At 43.3% G+C, this 22,627-nt stretch overlaps 1 protein-coding gene across 1 annotated transcript in view; it reads right to left on the reverse strand.

Moving 5' to 3' along the window:
- Positions 1–22,627, reverse strand: part of Sema6a (semaphorin 6A) — a 116,853-nt gene that overhangs the window by 52,087 nt on the left and 42,139 nt on the right. Inside the window, exons 2-3 of the mRNA XM_051163069.1 lie at positions 2,262–2,398; positions 1–118 (exon numbers count right to left, since the gene is read on the reverse strand). Of these exons, the coding sequence (XP_051019026.1) occupies positions 1–118; positions 2,262–2,361 (218 nt within the window). The 5' untranslated portion in view covers positions 2,362–2,398. The remainder of the gene's footprint in view (positions 119–2,261; positions 2,399–22,627) is intronic.

The following is a 22,627-nucleotide window of genomic DNA, read 5'->3' on the forward strand; positions in this document are numbered from 1 at the left end:
CGAGCAGCAATGTAGAGGGTTCTGTTCATGATCATGATCATCTGGATGTCCAGCCTGTGCCTCTGTGTGGTGTTCCGTCCTGGCTTGTGGCCCACAAACACCGGATACTGTTTTGTATCTGTGAAAAGAAGAGATCGGGTAAGAGAGGGAAACGCAGATCAAGCCAAGAACCAACAGGGCAATGTGAGGAGGAGGAAGGAGGAGGGAGGAGGAGGGGAGGGAAGGAGGAGGGGGAGGAGGGGAAGGAAGGAGGAGGACCACGGAATAAAACCATGTTTAATTCAGATCGTGCCACCATTTCCCATCTCCAGCAAAGCTGTTATTTCAGGAAACACTATGCGAGTGTTCCTTAAGGATGATCAAGTTACACTGCAACTCCAGATGATAATAAGCCCGGTCTTAACATTTCCAAGTGTCACAGTTTCTGTGGCTGAAACTTGCTGGTCAACCCTTGCATGAAGGTGCTTCTTCCCTGGTTTTCTTTTCATCTTCTGTGGAGTGCTAAGCCTGGAGGGGCAGGCTGCCAAAGATCTTGTCTCCGGACAAAACTATTTCAAAGCTGCCTTCCCATCAATCACCACAAAGGCAATGTGGTCTGGAGGCGAGAGCCTTCATCCAGGAGCCAGAAGAAAAATACAGTCTCCACAGGCGTCCCGGTGGAATAATCTGCCATTGAGGGCAGCTCTGCTAGGTTGGTTGGCATTCTAGGAACTGTGGGAAGTGTACTCTGGAGCTAAGCAATTGGCTAATCTCACAGAAGAGTGGGCTTTGACAGGACAGGGTCAGAGTGAGTGTAGCCAGTCGGGTGATCTGGCAGAGCCTATAGCACATTTCTTTCCTCTAGTGCGCTTTGGCTGAGTCTGTGATGTGTAATAATAGCTGACCTTTAGAAATACCTGAAGCTCAACATCTCTCTGTTTCTAAACCTATGGTCTCCAGAGCATTGGCAATCCTCCAAAAGGAGGAAAGAAAGATGAGTCACATTCAAAAGGCTATGTTTTCTGGGGAGTTATGGGGATGTAACTCTGAGTAGGAAACCATTCACAGATTTGTGCCTGGGTGACTACACTTTTACCCCGTGGTATCTGGCCTTTCTCACAGCAGTGTGTTACTGGAGAGCTTCAATATATTTTACTCCCAAATAGGCTTGGTATACAATTATCTTAAGCTTTTCCTTCCACGGTCCTTTAATTTCATGTATCTGGTCATCGTGGGGGTTGCTATGACAACTCTTACATCTTCGTTATCAGGGGATTTCGAGACCATTAATGACTGTCAACAACATATTTGGGCTGAGGTAGTGGGACACCAAGGATAGACTCTTATATAAATGAAGATAAATAAATGATTACTTGGTGTCTAATCCTAAGTGTGGGGGAACTTAGCTATTTCTGAAGTATGGCATTGACCTTTAACAATTTGTCTTCTCACTGTTACATATTTCAGTCTTGGCTCCTCATTTTTATATATAAAATAATCTCTTCTTTTTTCATAAATTTCAGTTGGAAGCTGAGCACTGGTGTATCTACCTAATATCCTGAACATCTTTTGGTTTGGTTCACTCAGTGTTTTGGGGGGGCATAATTACATGGAACACGGTGCTTGAGGAAAATGTTCTTTACCTTTACTGGAACACAATGATCTTTGGAGAGTAGACAATAAAATGAGAAATAGGGTGTTCTTTCTAAAACAGAGGTAAAACTTTCCTCTTTTCGGGAGTCACTATAAGTTTTAATTATTCCAGCATCTACCTCTGACAGAAGCAGTTACCAAAAATGAAGCTAAAAATGGACTAAATCCTCTATAAATTCAAAGTCAGTCCCTGGCAGAGACTAGCAAGTTTCTAAACACTTTTTTAAACAAGTTTTTTCCTCTTAAGTATTTAAAAAATGCCCATTATTTTCTACATACAAGTTACAGATGAAGACATGTAACAGCCTCACTGCTCAACTGACAGCAATATTCTCCCCTGTCGTTGGTGTGAAGGCAGGAGCATGCCTCCGTGTGTAGAGCGAAATTTCATCAGGAGGCTCCAGGGACATTTCAAAGACTTGGTGTTCCTACAACACTTGATGAAGGCATTAGTGGCCGCCCCATCCACCTACCTCCATCCATCTACCCAGCTATAAATTGCCTACCTTTCTCACACACACAGTTTAAAATTCCTGCGTCCCCTCCCTCCTTCCTTTTTACTTTTGGCTTGGCCCGGTGAAGGCTAAAATGTCCTCAAAAGCCAGTGGGGGCGAGAGTGTGGTACTTACAGTTGCCATGCGAAATACTGATTGGCTCAGAATCTTCTGGGAAGCCAGCCCCAGCGCAGTGCAGCAGTGTGAGACATAGCAGTAAGGCTTCTGGCCTCATAGTAGTTCAGCGGGGAGACTTATTTCTCTACTTCACCCTGCAAAGAGCGAAGAAGGCTGCTTATTTTTTGTGTTCTTTTCCTTTTGCAAGTCAGCTTCATTCAATTCCATAAAATGCAATGGTCTTGAAGATAATTCAAGACAAAAGGCTTCTGTTTTCTGTCTTGGCCACAATGAATTCACTGGTTACAGTATTTTACATAAAGACAGTGCCCGGTACCCACTGTATCCAGTACCACTGTATCCAATGTCACCCTGGCACCATGCACTTTTACAAAAAGCCCCACTTCCTTTGACTAGGCCATTACAGGCCACCGTGGCTGCAATCTCACAATTATGAAATTCTGAATTGCAAAGAGTATGAAGTGAAAGCCATTTTTTTCTTTTCCTTTACAGAGGGTTACAGAGGTCAAAAATGGCCAACTGCCACACATGTTTTGTTTGGTCAGCCAGGAAGCTCTCAGAAATGTGATGGCCTTGTCAATAGTGAAGAATGTTTATAATTGATAATGATCAAAACTGACTTCACGAAAACGTCAGAATATATGTCATACTGTGACCTAGTGACACTATGATAGTACCATACCTCTGCCTCTAGCATGTGACACACACACACAAAACACACAACTGACCTCATTTTCTTATTTCTTATAGAGCCCCTTACTTAGTTGAGTTGAGAGTTTTAACCTTCTGTTTATGTCATGTTACAGTGATCTTAGACCTAAATAAAAATTACAATTATTTTTTATTAAAATTCATTTAAAAATCTACATTTTTACTTAAAATATAATTTTATTGTTACCCCCTTCCCTTTCCTCCCTCAAGCCCCTCCCATGCCCTCTTACTTTCTATCAAACTCTTTTCTTTGATGAATATATATATATATGCATAAATATATAATTACAATCTGCCAAGTCTGATTAGTGTTACTTATATTATATGATTTTTAGGGCTGACCACCCCATATTAGGGAGCTCATTGCGGAGAAGATCAATTCTCAATTCTTTTCATCATTAGTTGCCTATAGTTCTTTGTCTGGGGTACACAATCTATTTTTAAAAAGAAGTACATCCTTTCCGCGTCTGTGACCAGAATCTGAACTGGCACCCTGGACCAGCACTACTGATTTTTGAAAGAGAATTGTATCTCTGTACATTTGCTCTGCTATGTTCTGCTCAGCTGTATCCTGTTAAGGTAGCTTTTATGTGTAGAAAGATTCTTCTACAGCTTAGAAATAAAAGTCCCAGGGAACTGCTAGATACAGCGAACACAGCCTCACGCTACAGTAAATATCACATCATTCTCAGGAGTATTTCAAATAAGCATTGATGTATCGGGAAATTAACGTAAAATGGGGTATCGTTTCATCTTTGCAGAGAAGCTGACTTTGAAGCAGCTTGCCAAAGATTATCTTTTTTTTTTTTTTTTTTTGAACAAAGCTATTCTACAGTAGTCCATCAATCATTTAGGATTCGTGTTTAGAAATGTCAAACCCAGCAACCTAAATGTCTTTGAAAGTCAATTTGGCAAACAAACTGCTAACTTACACTTTATGGAACACCATTTAATACTAGATACCTATGTCTCTTCTCTTCATGCCAAAAAAAGCATCAACAAGTCCCGGGTGCACTGTAGGTTATAATTTCACAGACACAGCTGGGTCTTAATCATTTCTTCAACTGAAAAGTACACATTAATTAATTTGCTTTATCTCAAAAAAAAAAAAAAAAAAAAATCAAAGCGGGAAAGAAGTTGAGGGAAAAAAGCCTAAACAATTCTCTATCTCGATCTCTGATGTGCAGATTAAAATTAAACCTTGAATGATGACTTGTTCGCAAAGGCAATCCATTAGGAAGAGACAGACATAGCATGTATTTACAGGACAGTTAACAACAGGCCCATTCATTCCCTTCTTGCCTGTACTCCCTAATCTGGGGCATCTGAACACAAAGGAAAGAAGCTCTGAGGTCCCCCTTTGCTTCCCAGGAGCGCTGGTCAGTGTAACATTAAAGCGGAGCAACCAGTAACCAGGCACAAACACAACACACATCAGTGGTTACATTTGGGTGAAAAACATGAGGCAAGGAACAGAACTGCAGCCTGAGTTCACAGTACGGAGTGAGAATAAAGGCGACTCGGAAGGCAGAGCTGCATTCCCTTAGAATGTTGGGAAATATACAGTATATGCTTTAAAAGCCTTTTTTCCCCCTTGACACAACCAACATGCCTCTGTCTTTCCACAACTGCACCCACCTCTGCACAAATGTCCTATGAGCTCCTGACAAAGTCCCACTTTTTTTGGAAGATTGTATCTTAATTCTTTCCACCTTAAGATTACATGGGGCAAGATTCTCAAGCCCTGAAGTTGGCAGGAAGAGCAGTGCAGAGAAATCTGCTGGGCAGCCCCACGGCTTCTTTTAATGCTCACTTCTAGTCAGCATTACCACTCAGATATGTCACTGACGTATCTCCAGGTTCACACTTGGGCTCTCCGCCAGGGAGGCAGAGTCGTTTTATATGTCCCTCTGTCTTCCCGTCATCGGGTGGTTAACAAGTTCATCACACGGATGAAAGTGGTTAAACCTAGCCTAGCCGGCTTTACCAAGTTCATCTTGTGGGACCAGCATCACACGCATAAGTGAAAGGATGATGCTTGATTTAAAGACCATGTGGGGTTGTTCCCCTTACTGTCTGCAAGTCCAGCTGTAGGAAACATGTGGGTATCATTGGCCCATGGACCTGACTGTACAGATACAACTTTTGTCTGTTTGGGTACAAACAATGGAATCTTCCGGAATGTTCACACCCAAAGAAGGTTTTCATAATAAGTGGTATGATGTGAAAAACAAGTCTTGGAAACCCTAGTGAGGCCTGGAATAGAGGGAGGACATAACAGTAATGGTGGGGCTTTTTCCACATGAACAAAGTTAATTGCTCTGAAACTTCAGCAATTCCTTTAAAAACACATTTTCTACTGATATCATAGGAAGTTTTAATAATAATCAATCCACACTGTCATTATTAGAAGGAAGGACATGCTAATAGTGTGGTGCTAGGCAACTCAGCTGGACTGCCTGGCTCCCCGGTTTTGTCACCTGTAAAATGAAAGGACAGGAAATGTAATGGATTATAAAAATCCCTCCAGGTTGAGACTGTACCCAGTGAAGCTGCAGAGGAAGGAAAGAGGGGAGAAGAGAAAGGAGACTAGGGGGCACAGCAGCACGGGGAGTGACCCTGAGTCAGGCCACCTTATCGCGATTTCTAGGCTGAGGCATCTGGAGGCAGGAAGAAGACTCAGGGGACCAATGAAGAGCCCAGAATGAGGAGAGGTCCTAAGACGGGGAGAAGCAGCCGGGCTCTGAGATTATGATAAACCAGGCAGGAAAAGGTCCAAGTACCTGGAAAGTGAGACAATCTGTGTCTGTGTGTGTGTGTGTGTGTGTGTGTGTGTGTGTGTTACTATGTGTGATAAACAGGACAGGTGGAAAAGACCTTTTAGCATCTCTCTAGTGGACGCCAATGGACTCAGGGTAGAAGGCTCTGCACATTTCATCTTCTGCTGAGGGTCACACCAGCAGGCCACACTGCGTCATTCATCTCCATGTTAGGGTCAAGCATAAGTCTGTCAAGCAGTTCTAAGGTGCCCAAAGAGAGCGCTACTGTCGGGATCTAATCATAGTCCGGGAGGTGAGCTGGCGTGTACACTGAGCCTCATCAAAACATTATGGTGATCCTGACAGACAGGCCTTATCATGCCCTACAAGGAAACCAAGGCCCGGGCTGGAGGCTAAGTTCCTTTCTAGGTAGCGCATAGTGAACATCTATAGTGCATTACGGGAAAAGGCACAATAGTCAAAGGGGAGAGATAGCTCTTAAACCCAGATGTGCATCATTGCAAAGTTTATGTCCTTCCTAGGACATCAAGAAGGGGGACCAGAGAAGGGTAAGGGAGGGGGGCATAAGTAGAAACTTCACTTCAGATAATAACTCAATACTGGTTGATGCGGATAGCATAGCTCAAAGTCCCCAATGGCGTTAGTCATAAAAACCCATAAACTGAGTACACAGTCACTTTCAAAGCATGTAGGCTCTCGGGCTCATTCCACTTTACAGGCCCGTGATGGCAGACCTAGGGTAACAGAAGGGTGCAAATGGTTCTGGACGACAGATTTAGGATGGATTGATTATGCCGGGGCACCATTGTGTTAAGTGGGACCACTTGCTTCCTTCCAGCCTCCCTAGATGGTGATGTTTTAAAATCGGATGTTTCGTAGAAAACAGTGTCACTTGTCAAGGGTAAGACTGAGGCAGCCTGCTTCTGTGGTTGAGTGGCTACCTCTCTCAAGGCAGTGAGGAGCCTTCACCCACAGAGAAGTGAGAATGCAAGTGTTTGTGCAGAGAACACACTCACTGAAGGCCGGGGAACCTGTCAGAGATGGAAAACCGCTGATTATTCTCACACTAGGAGAAAATGTAAAGAATTAATGAGTGTTTCACTAGCAGGCGTCCTTCACTGACCTGACCAGGCCTGCTTCAAGGACTGCAGCATGAGAAGGGTGCTGCCGTCCACAGGATGTGGAGCAGGGTGAACGAACACTTCCCGAATGAAATTAGAAACAACTTGGACCCATTGATTGTGGTGGAAATGGTCACGGTGTGCAGCCATCGGGGGACCACAGAGATAGAAGCGCCAGCTCATTGATGATTGCACTGAGAGCTAAAGGTTCACAGAAAAGGAGAAAGATAGCTCTGGCCTCTTAATAAAGCATCGGCCTCTTAATAAAGCATTGGTGTCTTAATACGGCACCATCTCTCTTCTTCTTGCCCATTAACAGAGACATAAAAGCGCCCATTTTGGAGGAAAGGGAAATGCCACAGACCCAACTTCTATACATTTTTGGAGAACGATGATGGCATTCAATGGAGGCTTGTAATAAATATCGACTGGGTATAATAGATGATCCATTTCAGGTCTGAAACCACAGGCACAAAGGCACAGAAAAGCAGTTGTAAATTCAGAAGTACTTCTGGAATGTTTGTTTGTTTGTTTGTTTATTCATTCTTGCAATAAAGGGTGGCGTATGTCTGTGATCTTTCAGGTAGAAGAAGGCATGTCATGGTTTTTTGATTCTTCTCTCTTATGTATTTTCTTCCCTGACGCTGGCCCTCCCCAAACATACACCCCTGAGCCACTGCCTTCCATGGACTTTGTTTGGATGCTTCAGATAGAATCTAAGGGCTTATTTGGTCTCTGCTACTGTAGTCATGATCTCCTAGAAACACTGAGGCAAGGCATCTTGATTTCAGAAATCAGCAAGGCCCACCCCTGTGTGCCCATGGCACGGTCAGCTTTTTGCCATTCCTGTCTCTTTTAAACTTTAAAAAATGTCACTGAACTCAAATGTCTGCTTCCAGCTGCAGCAACAACCACTCCTTTCATCCCACTGCTAAGAAAACTGAGACCCAGAGAAGCGAGGTCAGTTGCCAAATGTGGAACTTAAGGAAAGTGGCAAAGCCAAACAGCAGTTGAGGGTTCCCTGCTCCTCGGTGGAGCTCTCCCGACATGATGCTGCCTTCTGAAAAGGAGCCAAAATTCATTCATTTCTCCTTGGCTCGTTGCCTGATGTTCATTTGATTTTCATCTCACTGACTTTGTTTTCTACGAGGAGTCAGGCACTGTGCAGAGATGCTGATGTGGAGATGGGAACCCGTGACTATGCCCTGGACCTCTCCCGTGTAGTGGATGGGTCTGACAGCACTTGGGCATTGCACCAAGATAGAACACAAATGCAACAGTAATTTTTTTTTTTTTTTTTTTTTTTACCTTGGGCTGGGGTGTTGCAGAGGTAAGTGGATTGAGAAGACCAGCAGGAGCTTTGGAAGAGCCCAGGAAGGCTTTGTGACCCTTGTTACTGTAGGAGATCAGACCATTCAGACATAAGGACCACACAAAGCAGCTAGTGGACAGCTCCATGCTGGTTGGACTTAGACACGCTTACTCTGGTCTTCTTGTAGCAAAGGAAAACTTGCTTAAAGAAGAAAGGCAAGCATTTGTCCAAAATAATGGATAGATGTTTTGTTCTTCATTTAAGTCAAAGTATTGTAACTTAGGGTGAAGATCGTATCTGACGACTTTCTTCTAAGGATGTCATTATGAGTAGCCACAGCTGAGCCTGTGTGCCATTTTATACTAGTCCCCTGACTTTTTTTGTACATTTTTTTATTCATTAAAGACCCATTAGGTCTAAGTGACACACATTAGGTCTCAGGTACTTTCCCCAGGTACTCAGAAAACTATGTACGGAATGACTTGAGAGGAGCAAACTACAAAAACTCCGTGACTGTGGCTTTGTCATGGTCTTTGTCACACATAGGGAGGATGCAAACCAAAATAAAGCAATCACTGTGCTTGGAAAGGACAACTCTGTCTACTAATTTATCCTGTTTTCTCTCAGTACAGTTGGTTAATAGAGAACAGACACCACCCTCTGCCTCCCCTTCCCTCCACCACAATTCTAACCTCCTGACCCTTCCTCTCCTTGGCCTGCTGGGATTCCATCCTGCAAGGAAACGTCCTCTCCCAGCTTTGGAATAGGCATCAACTTCAAAGATGGTTCAGAAGAAATCCAAACAACCTGAGAAATGGCCTCTCACCTCACAGCAATGCTGCCAATCGTGAAGAACTGGAGCTCTGAAATTCTACAATCCCTTCTTGTTTTCTTCCTTATAAAGGTTTGTCTTTGTTTTTAAAAAGCAAAGATTAGAACAAGTGCGGAGCATTTCTCTTGCGGTCAGGTCCTCTGGCGCTGGCTGCCTATGCCACCCTGTCTTCCGTTCCCTCCTCTTGCAATGAGCTCTGATGCTTCCTTTGCACGGCGAGAGCCGAAAATAGAACTTATAATTGACTAATGGCTTCTGGTTGTACAAAAAGAGACATAATATCATTACAGAGACGGCTTCCTAACAGAGAAAACTCCTTGGTGAAGCCTCGGTGCTCACAAGAGCCTTTTAATGTCTGAGTATGTCTACACACACCCACAAACAGAACAAATGAGAAAGGAGCACCATTCCCCAAATTCCCTTCCATTCCTTTGGATGCTTACTGAGGTAGCTTTTTAGAAAGCGTGCTTCATGTGCTAATGATCTTGGTGAAATCGCAAGCCTACATATTTAAATCAGTTGCCAAATTGGGTAGCTCCTGCCAAGTTTGCCTAAGTTAATACCATTTTTATTGGCCGTGTTCATGTATTTTACACATAAAACAGTGACTCATGAGTTTGGCTTTATATACTGAGAGCAAAATAACCCAGGACTTTCCCAAAGGCAGTTATCAATTGGCTTTGGGATAGAGGGAAAGGCATTTGCTGGTTGCCCAAATTGGAGTCAACTTCGGTCAGACCACTCCCTAAAATGTTCACTTAAAAAAAAAAAGAAAGAAAGAAAGAAAAAAGAAGTACTACCTTCAAATCAATCATTACTCCCAAACATCGTCAATAAGTGCTTCCTTAAGGCCAATGAAAGTAAGTTCCAGGAAGTCGGGACTTTGTTTAAATGTCTCCACTACCTAGTGATTTGCTTCTCTTCCTAGGTGACTTCCGGGTCAGAGCACAGATCCAGCTTTACGGGCTTGTTTATTGGAAAGTACGAGAGTGCATCGAGGTGGTCAGCATCTGGACAAACCATTTTGGTGTTCCTAGCTCTTTTTAAATCTGTCTCAACTCTCCCTAAGTTTAAAGGAAAACAAAGTTTGTTTCACCCCGCTCTGTCACATGCGGTGTGCTAACTCTGGAAATACAGGCACACATTGGCGACTATAGACAAAACAAAACAAACCTCCTAAATGCCAAAAAGTTTCTCCTCCTCCTTATTTGGCATAGCAATTTGACTTGAACTAGCATGAGGCCATGTGTTGACTGCTTTTAAGGTAAATATTTATACGTTTCACTGCAAAACTAATAGTAAGTTTAATTTTGCTAAGTATCACTACAGACCTGATTTGGGTATCTGTTCCTTCTCCACTTCTCTGTCACCTGTTAAATTTTAAATTCTGAAACATGTGTTTTCCAAGGTTTAAAAAACAGAGGCCTTGGAAGAGAGTGGAAACAGGATAAGTAGTAAGGAAAGAAACATCTCAGGACAGAGGCGCCAACTCTGTTTTACTGAGACAGGAAACTCTGATCATCACACAGTCTCTTGTGAAATCTTCAGAGAATTAAAAAAACAAAAAGAGAAACCCACTTTTTAACTGATTTATTCTTCTGGTGTCACATTCTTCTTCAGGGATATAATTCAGTGATTAACAATTGCTGAGTTGCCTTTTCTTAATTTCCTCTATTCTGTGTCTCCTCTCCCTGCAAGACACCAACAGGAGAAGACTTGCACAAAATAAACGAGGCTCACAAATCAGACATAATCTTGGTAGGGAGGACTTTAAAGTGTCCTGTGGGAAGTGGCTGCCTCCCAAGGCTTGACACCCCTCTGCTTGGATAAGCTTTAATTTTTTTTTTCTCCCATTTGACCTCAAGTACAAGGGGTTCAACCTTCCTTCTTTTGTAAAGAGGGTACGGATCACAGGCCTTTCTCTGTTGTTGGTGGTAGTTTCTCCCACGTGATGTCTACAATGTAAGCAGTTAGTGATCTCTTACCCCTATGTAATAGTGAAGCAAGGGGCTTTTCCATTTGTTGCCAGAGTCTGAATAGCAGCATTTCTTTGTTTGTGTATTTAATTGCCAAACACCTGCAAATTTCATTTCATTTATTTTCTCCTCTCTCCCCCACCTGACTTCCTTCTTTTTTTTTTTTTTTAAACCAGAGCTTATTGAACTAGGAAACAAAAGGGAGAATTTGGAATTTTGGGTTTGCAGGATCTCTCCAATGGACAACAGGGGCTTGGAAGACACGCACGCTCCCTCCCAGTTTCCGTTACTTTTCTATTAGACTTTCTTGAAATATCCTCTGCCGAAGAAATTCGCTATTCATTTTCAATCAAGCTTCAGGCAAATTCTTAGGATAAGGGCAAAAAGCGGCTGTATTCTTTGCCAAAATATCAAGGGTGACCTCTATACCAGTTCCTGTTTAAAATCCCTGCTTTTCTCTGAGTCTCTTAATCTGGGCCTCCACAGTCCACATGGCTCTCAGCACTGTCTTCCAGGCTCCTGGGAAGGCCTGTTAAGTATTGCTTATAGCAGTATACTTCTTTTCTAGTCCAAAGTCCCAAAGTTTTCCATATTCCCCGAAACAAACAAAAACTTAAAACAAACCATAAAAATACATAGTTATGTCTGTAATAGTAACAGCTTACTTTCTGGTACCAATTTCTGTCCTAGATTTTGTTTTGTTTTTGTTTGTTTGTTTGTTTGTTTGTTTCGCTTGGTTTGGTTTGTCTTTCCTATTGCTGTGATGAAGCACCATGACCAAGGCAACTTACAAAAGAAAGTGTTTATTTTGGGTCTTACAGCTTCAGAGGTTTAAAGTCTGTGATAGTGGATCAAAGTCGTGGCAGCAGGAACAGCTGAGAACTTATATTTTGATGCATAAGTTAGACTCCGAGAGGGGGCGGGGATGGAGAGAATAAGAGTATTCTGCAGTCTACTGAAGCCTCTAAGCCCACGCCCAATGACATACCTACTTCGCAGGCCACAGTTCCTAAACGGTTCCATCCACTGGGGACCAAGTATTCAAATACATGAGGCCATGAGGGCCACTGTCATTCAGGCCACCATATTCCTTTCTCTTTCTGATATGCCCTCTGCTCACCATCTCTGTCCTTTCTAAGTGATCACTGAGCACCAGATACAATGGTAATAAATTTTAACTATGTAGCAAAATGGAGGGAAATCGTTACTATCATACAACCTGTACATGAGGTTAATTGCTATAGTTCAATTTACCTGGGGAGAAGATAACACATGGTTATCACCAATTAACCCTTACATCAAAAGGGAAATCACAATTCTTATAATTAATAGCACAATCCTCCGTGTAATTGGAATCTCTCCCAGAGATATCTGAATAGGAGGAAAAGTGAAATTGTCCATGAGCTTGAATATGACAGGCAGATACCAAATTAATGTGCTTAGGGTCAAACAAAAGAGAAATGATGAATCAGTGACAAGTGAATGTGGGACATCTGGCATCAGAGGAGTCCAGGCTAGTGCCCCTCTTGCAGTAGGAAGACTCAAACAAGCACCGGCTTGTCTTCCTTTGAGAGGAGACAGAGGCACAGGGCACAGACAAGGGCTCTGAGCACCTGTGATCCCTTGGCTACTGGGATGCAAAGGTCTACCTGGGTTGTCCAGGTTCACCCTGGAAAGGACTGAAGGGTCAGAACGCACCAATGGGATTGCACAGCTGTGAAACTTGGAGGTGAATAAAGCAGGAGCATCAATTCAGAAAGGAGGGAGGCCAAGCTCACGCTGAATACCCAAAAGATTAAAAATAACAATGTTCTTCCTGTTTAGTGAGCAGAGTCCTCATCTCTCCAAAGAGTCGGGAGAAAAGTCATCCTCAAGTGTGATGCAAGACTAGGTCCATATGCTCTTCATATGTCCATTTAATCAGCTCGTTCTAGAAGCACCAAGGCAAGGCAGAGAGTCTAAGCATTCTCCAGAATCTTCGATGTAGGAAGGGCAGAAAGTGGGATGTCACATGAAGCTTGGGTGAGAGTTCCATCTTGCTGCGAGTGGGGCGCAGAAGGATGCCTTTCCTTCCAAAGTATTGTGAGTTGTTATCAGTGACAGTTCCATTCTTTGAAAGTAATTTTACTCCAGGAAAACAGTTATTTTGTACCTCGTAGAACCCTCTCTTAGTGTTTGGGGAGTTGCCAGAAAAAACCTTGAGATATCAGAAAGCACCGTGCAAGTGTGTAAACACTGAAGGAAAGCATCACTCTCAATATGCAACAAAGCACAGAAACTGCCTTTGGAGTTCACTTTGTTTGCTCACTCACTAGTCCGCTTGCTCTGGACGTGCTGTGGGAAGGGAAGGGAAGAGAAGGGAAGGGGAGTAGGGAAGAGCAGCCATGGGCTCCGCCAGGATCTGACAACCAAGGCAAGTAACACAGAAACAGCTGTAGCTATACTGTTAAGACTGATAGGCACCATCCAGGTGCTGACTGCAAGCGCATGCCCTACTGTCCAATTGCGTATCTGCAACTGCAGCCCTCTTGATACAACCCCACCTCTCACCGTCCAGATTTCTGCAGGAGTTCTCTAATTAGTCTTCCTTCAATTTAATCTCTATACAACAACTAATGGTCAGGAGAAATAAAAAAAATAAAATAAAAAAAAAAGAAAGAAAGAAAATAAGGAAAAGGAAGGAAGGAAGGAAAGAAAGAAGGAAGGAAGGACAACAACATATATGGTGAAGTGTCCTGCCTTGCACAAAGCTCTCTAGTGGCTTCATATCCCTTTCATAACACAATTACAATTCACACTCCAGCTAAAAGGTATCACCTACCTCCTGCCTCTTGCATTTCCAATCCAAAAGTTTCCACTCGGCTCCAACCCAGTCTGCCCTGCCTTCCTCAAAGGCATAGGCTGTATATGGACTTGCTGTCCTTCTCTTTAGAAGGACCACATACCCGGGTTTATGGAGGCAGCTCACTGTCATTCAGTTAAAGCATCACTTCTCCAGATATGCCCTCCTCTGCTCTTCAAAATATCCTCATACTTTTTTTTTTACTTTGTATCATTTTATTCCTATTTTTTGCAATAGATTTGAATCTAGATGATATTTTCATATTTATATTCTCATCTGTGATGGTCTGTCCCTATCTTACTGGAATATAACGTCCACGTGGACTCTGTTGTTGCTTTTCGATCACTTCTCCTTGGTGGGGCTGCCTTGCCAGGCCACCAAGGAAGAGGATGCATTTGGTCCTGATGTGACTTGATGTGCTGGGGTGGGTTGGGGGGTTCCCCTTTTCTGAGAGGTAGGGGAGCGGGGAAGAGGGGTGGAGAGCAGGACCAAGAGGAGAGGAGGGAGGAGGTTATGATTGGGATATGAAGTGAATAAATAAATTAACATTAAAAAACAAACCAAAAAAAAAAAAAAAAAAAAAAGGAAGAGCTGTCAAAGGCAAGGATAGGCATTTTCAGCTATCTGAAGTGAAATCTTGAAGACAGCAGTTGTTGGATGAATGTAAGAGTAACGAGTAGCAACTGTGAGGAAACATTTTCTTTTCTGGTAATGAAGAGAGATTTCCCACGGTCCCAGTAACACAAACATGAATTGGCCTACATTGGGGTACAGCAGGACCAGGTGAGTAGAAGGACAGAAGAAATAGTATCCAGGGGACCCAGACGGAGGACTTGGAGCCAAACTACACAGCATTTATGGTCTCCGTGGGGAGGTTGCTTGTCTATGGTTCTTACATCCTCTGACAATCCATCCTGGGAAAGCACTGCTTACAGCAGGAAACCACAGTGTCCAGCAAAATCCTGCTTGGGATTTAGACTCTGGGCAGCTGCTTTCCTCTATTGATGAAATAATGTGCCTCGGATCCACAGACCCGAGTCCTCGGGCTTTGGCCACGTGTCACTCACTCAGCTTTCTAGTCTGGCCAGGGAGTATGTATACAGGTCAATAGTCAAAGCATATTTGCATGGAGACAGAGGTTAACAATATAATTAGTAACACGGGCAATAGGCGGAGGTCTCTGAGAGTGGAGCCCCACAACATCCATGTAATCCCGCTTCATCTCACTCTAGGTAGCTCAGTCCCAGAGGGTGGCAGGGTGTGTGGCCTTCCAGGAATGTCAGCCACTGGCTTGATGCTGAGACTCAATTGTCAGTGACAAACAGACCCCACGAGCTGATTTAACTTCACTCTTGTTTCAAATCCCTTCCCAGTGACTCATAACTTTCTCCTGACATCAGAACATCTGGGCCAGCCAGCTGGAAAGAAGACGTACAGATGTTGCTGGCTGGAGCTCCAAGGGCTCTGAACTCCCATTCACACTGTCCTCCTAGACTCTCTCAGTGGACCATGGGAGTAGATAGTTTTCCTCTCCCCATGTGGGTGGGAAGAGCAAGTCTGCCTGACCACTCTCATCCTTTAGCACACAAGTGTGTGAAACCAGCACACTGCAGCTCTTCTTTGTCTCCAGTTTGAGGAAGTTTTTTTTGGGGGGTGTGGGAGGGGATGGGCAGGTCTCTGGCAAATCTTTTGCAGAAGGGATAAGAGATAGCACCTTGACCAGAATGTACCACCCACCCTTTAGCGTGGGCCTGGAACATAGACCTCAGCTGGAGAATAAATAAAAGGCTGGGAAGTTGTGGGCCAGGGAAAGGAAAAAGATCACCTCTGGTTTGCTGAAAATAATCTGAAACAAAGACTTCTGTCTTGTGCTAATATAAATTTGAGCTAGTGTGACTGTTTTTAAAAGTATGGAATATGTGTGTAAAATCCTCACTCAGAATAGCTTGCTTAGACAAAAAAGCACACATACTGTTAACTGTTGGTTTGATTTGAGTATCTTTGAATATTTTTTTAAATCTCCGTGTATAAAGTCCTACAATGGTTGTAAAAGGGTTTATTTTTGTTAATGAAAATGGAAATGCAAGCCAAGACTGACTGATTAAAAAAAATGTTGTGCATATTTGCTCCAATATGTAAGCATCTGCAACAGTGTCTCTTAGGGAGGAGGACAAAGGGTCACAGGGAGAAGGAAATACACTTGTTATTTGCTTTTATGGTTTGGGGAGAGGAGGGTGAGAGGAAGGGATTTTATTTATTTATTTATTTTTCCTTTTCTTTCTTTCTTTCTTTTTCTTTTTTTTTTTTTCTGATAAAAAGAGCTATTACTGTATTTCAAAAACAGAAAACAAACAACAACAAATCCCTACAACTTTATCTCCAGAGGCAAACCTGAAATTTTATCCCAGTAATATCCCCCAGTTCTCCACTCCCAGAATCCTGGTAAGAGAGGCCAAGTCAGAAAGGCAGAACACAGTGAAATGCAAAGCAAGGAGTCAGCAAGTCCAAAGCAGATGCTCTCTCTCTCTCTCTCTCTCTCTCTCTCTCTCTCTCTCTCTCTCTCTCTCTCTCTCTCTCTCTCTCCTCTCTCTCTCTCTCTCTCTCTCTCTCTCTCTCTCTCTCTCTCTCTCTCTCTCTCTCTCTCACCCCAAAGTCAGGGCTTCCCGCTTTCTCTGGGCTTTCCCTCTCCTCCTCCGGAGCGCCTGTCTGCACAGATGCCTGTCCCGCGATCCCTAACTTCACTAACTTTTCCTCACTCCCGTTCGGTGCCAAAAAAAAAAAAAAAAAAAAAAAAAAAAAAAAAAAGAAAAGAAAAAGATCCAATCCTTCTTTGGAAACACACCCAAGGGACACTTGCTTTGTAGAAGTTGAATGGATGCCCTTTCTCTGCTATAGATTTTATAGCACGGCCCAGGGCTACTGAGCTAAACACGGCAGCGTGGAGAGCTACGCATGGTATAGGGATGTGATCACCAAGAGGGTCTTCCGGCTAGCGCTCTCCTGTCTGGAGGTGAGAAAAGCAAAGGGACACTTTGCCTGATCTTTGCATTTATCCCATTTACAAACATTGAAGTGGACTCTAGGAAGCACAACGGACTCTTGGCATCGTTGCCCTACGTGGCCCCTTCTACTGCATCGCCCCTGAAGTTGATCCTCTCGTGCAGTGGGTGGGTCACTGTTACTCCATTTACTCGTGGAGCTCAAGGCCTCTCACTGGGTAGGGAATACTTTCTTATTCCAGTTTTAACTCCAACCTGAAAAACCTGGACGCAAGCGATGTCACTGAGACGTGGCTGCCCTCTTTCCCTTCTACTGCTAGGTATACTACCATGTCCATAGGCAACCACAGAACACCTTCGACACTGCGGGCTGGAACCTTCCCGCCGTTCCAACTGGTCCGCACATTAGAGCTGCCTGGAAAGCTTCAAAAATTAAAGATGTTGCCTTGGCGTGGATGGCGCACGCCTTTAATACCAGCACTCGGGAGGCAGAGGCAGGTGGATGGCTGGGAGTTCGAGGCCAGCCTGGTCTAAAAAAGTGAGTCCAGGACAGCTAGGACTGTTACACAAAGAAACCCTGTTTCCAAAACCAAAACCAACCAACCAAACAAAACTTAAAGATGTCTGTGCACCACACCAAGAGATGGTAACTTAATTGTCCTGGGGGCATGTGACCTGGGCTTTAGAGATTTTAGTAGATCCCCAGGGGCTTCTACTAGGGAACAGACCCAGTTTGGGAACTTCTAACACACACGCACACGCGCACGCGCGCGCGCGCGCACACACACACACACACACACACACACACACACACACACACAGACACAAAGTTTCCAAACTCTAATCTCAATCCCTTCCATTGCTAAACTTTCATCCACAGGCAGGGATAATTAACCCTGATTCAAAAGCCTGTGCTTGGGCCAGCTTCCTGGAGAGCCTTTAAAAACATCCGGGGTTGTTTTGTGCCCACCTACCCCTCACACCAACCCAGTTACCAATATAATAATCCATTAAAAATTACTGGGAGCCATACAGCAACTTCTTTTCCAGCATGGGGCCTGCAAGGTATTCCTAATGTAAACACAGACGATAGGTGAGCCCTCTCTTACAGCAAGGCTGAGAGAAAGCAGGCCTAATTAACCCGCCCAGATCTGAGGAGTGGGAGAGGTCATGTGAAGACCGCCTTAGGAAGTCCATCTCCCAGCCTTATCAAAACTGCCTTTCTCTTCAACTGTGCTCCCGTAACCTGGGAAATATAAATTTTGATTACTGATTGCTGCATTGTTAGTGACTAACTATATATCATCAGGCGCTGGTCGCCAATGTCAGCCCAGACTTAATTATCTCAGCTGAAGGGAGAGTAACCCCATGAAAGAGCCGTTTTCCAATTAAAGCAGCTAGAATATGTGATCGGTCTCTCCGGTGATATCCGACTCGCAGTCCTTTTCGCGTTATTTGTATTGTGTTCTTTTCCTCATTATAAGCCCTGGAGTTGTGATCTTGAGCTCCTAGCAAGAAACACATAAATATCAGGAGGGCAGCTGTCATGCCTTGAAAGAAAATTTTAGCAGTCACCACCAAAAAAACCCTACCAGTTATTATAGAGCTTCCACTAGCAAATGCTGAAGTCAGGGTTACAGAACAAATATAGAACAAATGATGTTTACTGGATTTCCTCCTATAGAATCTGGGTAAGGTCACACGGTGTTACATGGCTCCTACACTCACACACACACACACACACACACACACACACACAACTTTTAGAAGTGACTCACCAGCAGCCAGATACTCAGCGTGCTGCCTCAGCAATTGTTCTAATGACAAGAAGAACATATTTTTTTCCTCCTACTATAAGAAAAAAAAATATTTGGGGTAAAGATCTAGGCAACACTATCTCCAGCCCTGCATCTTCTTTATCTCATATGTCTTCACTCTGCTTTGTTTTTTATCCCATGTGAATGCCTGCCTGCTTGCCTATCTCAACAATTCTTTTTCCTCAGAGCAGGTACAAGGGTTTATAATCTCTGAGGCTAACTGGACCCTGAGCCCTTTGTAAATGTGGACTTTGAATTCTGGGTTAAGTATTCGAGGCACCTCCTTTGTGAGCATGCTTTACGTACTGGGATTCACCAGACAAGAGTCTCTGCATTCGGGGAACGAATATTCTAGTGACTGGCAGATTCCTCTCATGAGTGACCAGTGTGGCCTTGGCCTGGCTGTTTAAACCTGGTAAATTTCAGGTTCTTTGAATGTGAAATGGGTTAATGGCATTTTCCTTTCCTTTGGTCATCCTTAGGATGAAAAGCTCCCAACCCATTTTTAAAAATGTATAATGTGCATTCGCATCTTCTCTCGATGTCCTTTGGAGTTGCCATTTGGGAAACTTAAGTATCTGTGTGATTCATCATTTTGAACTTTGTGTAGGTGTCTCACATCTACACATTATCATTTTTTCCCCTGAAACTATCTTATCACTACAGTTTCAGGGTTTTTTTCCTGGATCCCAGACTTCATAACAACAGCTGACATTGGCCGTGTTTTCTTGCTACTCTGACCAGAATATAGTGGCCTTTGACTGCATTGAAAGAATTCCTTCCAGGATAATGTCATGCCTATGTAAAAAGACAGGCACCACCTGCAGCCACTGGTGTTGGTCATGATTTATTCCGCCCGTGGCTTTTTTGCCAGACACACTACAATCACCCCAGAGCAAAGGGTCTATTTCAAATTCTTTCCAACAATTCCAACTGAGCATGGAGTGTCTGTTTAGCAGCTAGGCCCTATTGAGATGCCATGAGCCTCACAGAGATGAGGGTGAGGGTTGGATGGGCAGCAGGACAGAGGAATCCACAGTCTCTCACGGAGCAGTGGGGTGGGCTGTTCCGCCTCCACTCCACACTGGGGCTCTCCTATCTACTGCTGGGGGATTAACAGTACGCTCTAGGTTCCATTACTCTAATGGCGAAGTTTCAGAAATTCTCCCAGTTCACGTGAATTGGACAGGTTGAGCAAAGAATTTGGAAGGAGGTTCTTCTGGGACTTCTGTTTTCTTTTTTTGTTTCCCTTCGAATCTTGTACTACTCTTCGCTCAGCCAGTGCTTGGCTTTACCACCAATGATTTGTACTATTGACGTCCCCTCTACAGCCCAGCTTTCTACCCCATTTCTTCTTTCTGTGTTTGGCATTCCTACCCTTCCCTTAAGACTTCCCCCAAACACGACCTCTCCTGTGAAGTCTCCCAGTTCCCACTGACAACTGATCATCACTAGCTTCTCTCTTCGTTTTCTTCCCACCCAGCATCTGCGCATGCTCTATCACAGCCATCTCATGGACGGTTTTGGTTTCGTGATCTCTCCACATCACTAGATGATGAAATCAGCAAGAGCTCACAAATGCTTGGTGTATAAATAAATGAATCAGTGAACAGTGCTACACCCAACCCCTGTCCTCGGAGAATTTGCAATTCATGAAGGAGACAGATGTGCTAATAAGAAACTGCAAAATACAGTCTACATGCATGTGTAACACACAGGAACAACTCTGTATGTGTTATGCTGTAGATTTTTCTATGGCTTTGGTCAATGTGCTTTTTATTTTATATGAGTTGCTGTCCTTGAAGTAAGTGGTTCTTATAGATTGCACTAGATTTTCCATTTGAAAGGCATATTGCATATACACATCCTGGTAACCCAGCACACTGATATGCCGTGTTTATCTTTGTCCTCAAAACCACAAGCTCATGAAATGTAAGATGCGAGAATTCCCAAGGTAACACAACATCCCAGCATTCCATGGACTCCCTGAACTCATTACATTACTGGAGTACAGTTAAGTGGATATAAGGCTGATCAGAGAAAAAAAATTTTTTTTATCTTGAGAAAAGTAAATTTTGTATTCCCAAGTTCTGTATTATTAAATCTGTGACCTTATCATGGCATTAGAGTAGATATTTTATTCAATTATATGGACAATAAAAGAACACAGAGAAATGTTGCTGGTCCAGAATCCCTTGAGTGTGAAAAGCTGATGATATTTATTTTATCTGCACTTGACAACAAAGTTAACACCGTCACCAAAGCTACTACCAGCAAAATATGAATTCAAGAAGAAGGCAATTATTGTCAGTCATACCTAACATTAAACATCTTTTTATCTAAACTTAAAAAGCAATAACAAAACAAAATAAAACAAAAATGGGCAATTGCCTAGTATGGTGATACACCCCTTCAATCCCAGCACTAGGGAGGCAGAGATAAGTGGCTCTGTATGAGGCTGAGGCCAGCCTGATCTACATAGCTAGTTCGAGGCCAGCAAAGGCTATGTGGGTGTTGGATAAGAAAAACTAACCACGGCGAGAAGATAAGCATTGTCAAATTAAGTAATTGGATCTAGGCTTGCTTTAAAATATTGATGATGACGGTAGTGCTGGTGGTGATTCTAATGATGATAACACAAACATTTTCTATTGCTTCAGCTCAAGAAAATACATGGGCTTCTTTTTTTTTTTTTTTTTTTTTTTTTTTTACATATAAGGAAGCATTTCTTACATAAATACTTTCAGGAAATGGGCCAGCAAGGTGGCTCAGTGGGTCACAGCAGTTGCCAAGCCTAACAACCCTGGTCCCACACGATAGGAGAGGAAGCATTCCCCTGGCCCGAATGCTTCACATGTACACTGTGATGTGTGATTCAAAATGCTTTCAGAAAGTGGTCTGAACCCAGTAAGTCATGAAAACATGAAAGTGTAAGTGAGGTGATGGGGAAAATCCTATCCATCCGCCACCTGACCACTGATGTGAGGAAACTAGCTCCACATATTTGCAGTTTTGCATTTACATAAACGCTTTGCCCAACACTTGTTTGTGCGCGCGCGCGTGTGTGTGTGTGTGTGTGTGTGTGTGTGTGTGTGTGTTTGTATGTGAGTCACTTGAGAGTTGTTTTATTTTTTTCTTGTCCAATAAGTCAATTCTAGCAAGGGCTTATTGTTAGTCTTAGGCTGCCAGAACCAATAAGCATGGTGCGAAAATAGTAAGTTTTTTTGTTTGTTTGTTTGTTTGTTTTTGGTAGGAGCCAATCAGTGCTGGGCAAGACTATAGATAGGATTAAATTATAGCAGACAAACAGCTCAGATTTGAGCATACAAACCTGTCTAGTGAATGAAAAGTCCAACTCAGGTGACACTAATTTAGTAACTTGCAAGTCTAAGAGGCACAAAGCAGACGCTTATTAAAAGAAGAGCAAATATAGAGGAAAGGGGTGCAAACTGCTGGTGGGGATGCGCACAAGGGCAGCCACTGTGGAAATCTGTGTGGAGGTTTCTCAAGAGGCTAAAAATAGAAGCACCATATGACCCAGGTACATCACTCCTGGGCATAGTTCCAAAGTACTCAAAGTGAGTGTGTGAGGGAGATGCTTGCAGACCCATGTTTATTGTAGCAAAAATTACAAAAGCCAAGCTATGGAACCAGCCTAGGTGTCCATCAACAGATGAATGTTAAATATGTCATGTTTTATTCGGTCATAAAAATGAATTTAAAAAAAGAAAACTAACACTTGAGGTAAAAGGGAGAGGAGTGGGAGAAAACAATACTGGTTTTTCTTCCACTAGCAGGTTCTTCTCACTGGGGATTATGTTGTAGGTCAGGTTTCCTTTAGGCTTTATCAAGCAAGAGGATCAAGTTGTAAAGCAATTTCCACCTATCCAGCCCCACCAGAGTCAACCACGCAATCAACCAATGTGTAGTCTTTCTTCCTCGGCCCATCTCCTTAATGGCTGCATGATATTCT

This window comes from Acomys russatus, chromosome 20, assembly GCF_903995435.1.
Source record: "Acomys russatus chromosome 20, mAcoRus1.1, whole genome shotgun sequence".
In the NCBI taxonomy this organism is placed as follows: domain Eukaryota; kingdom Metazoa; phylum Chordata; class Mammalia; order Rodentia; family Muridae; genus Acomys; species Acomys russatus.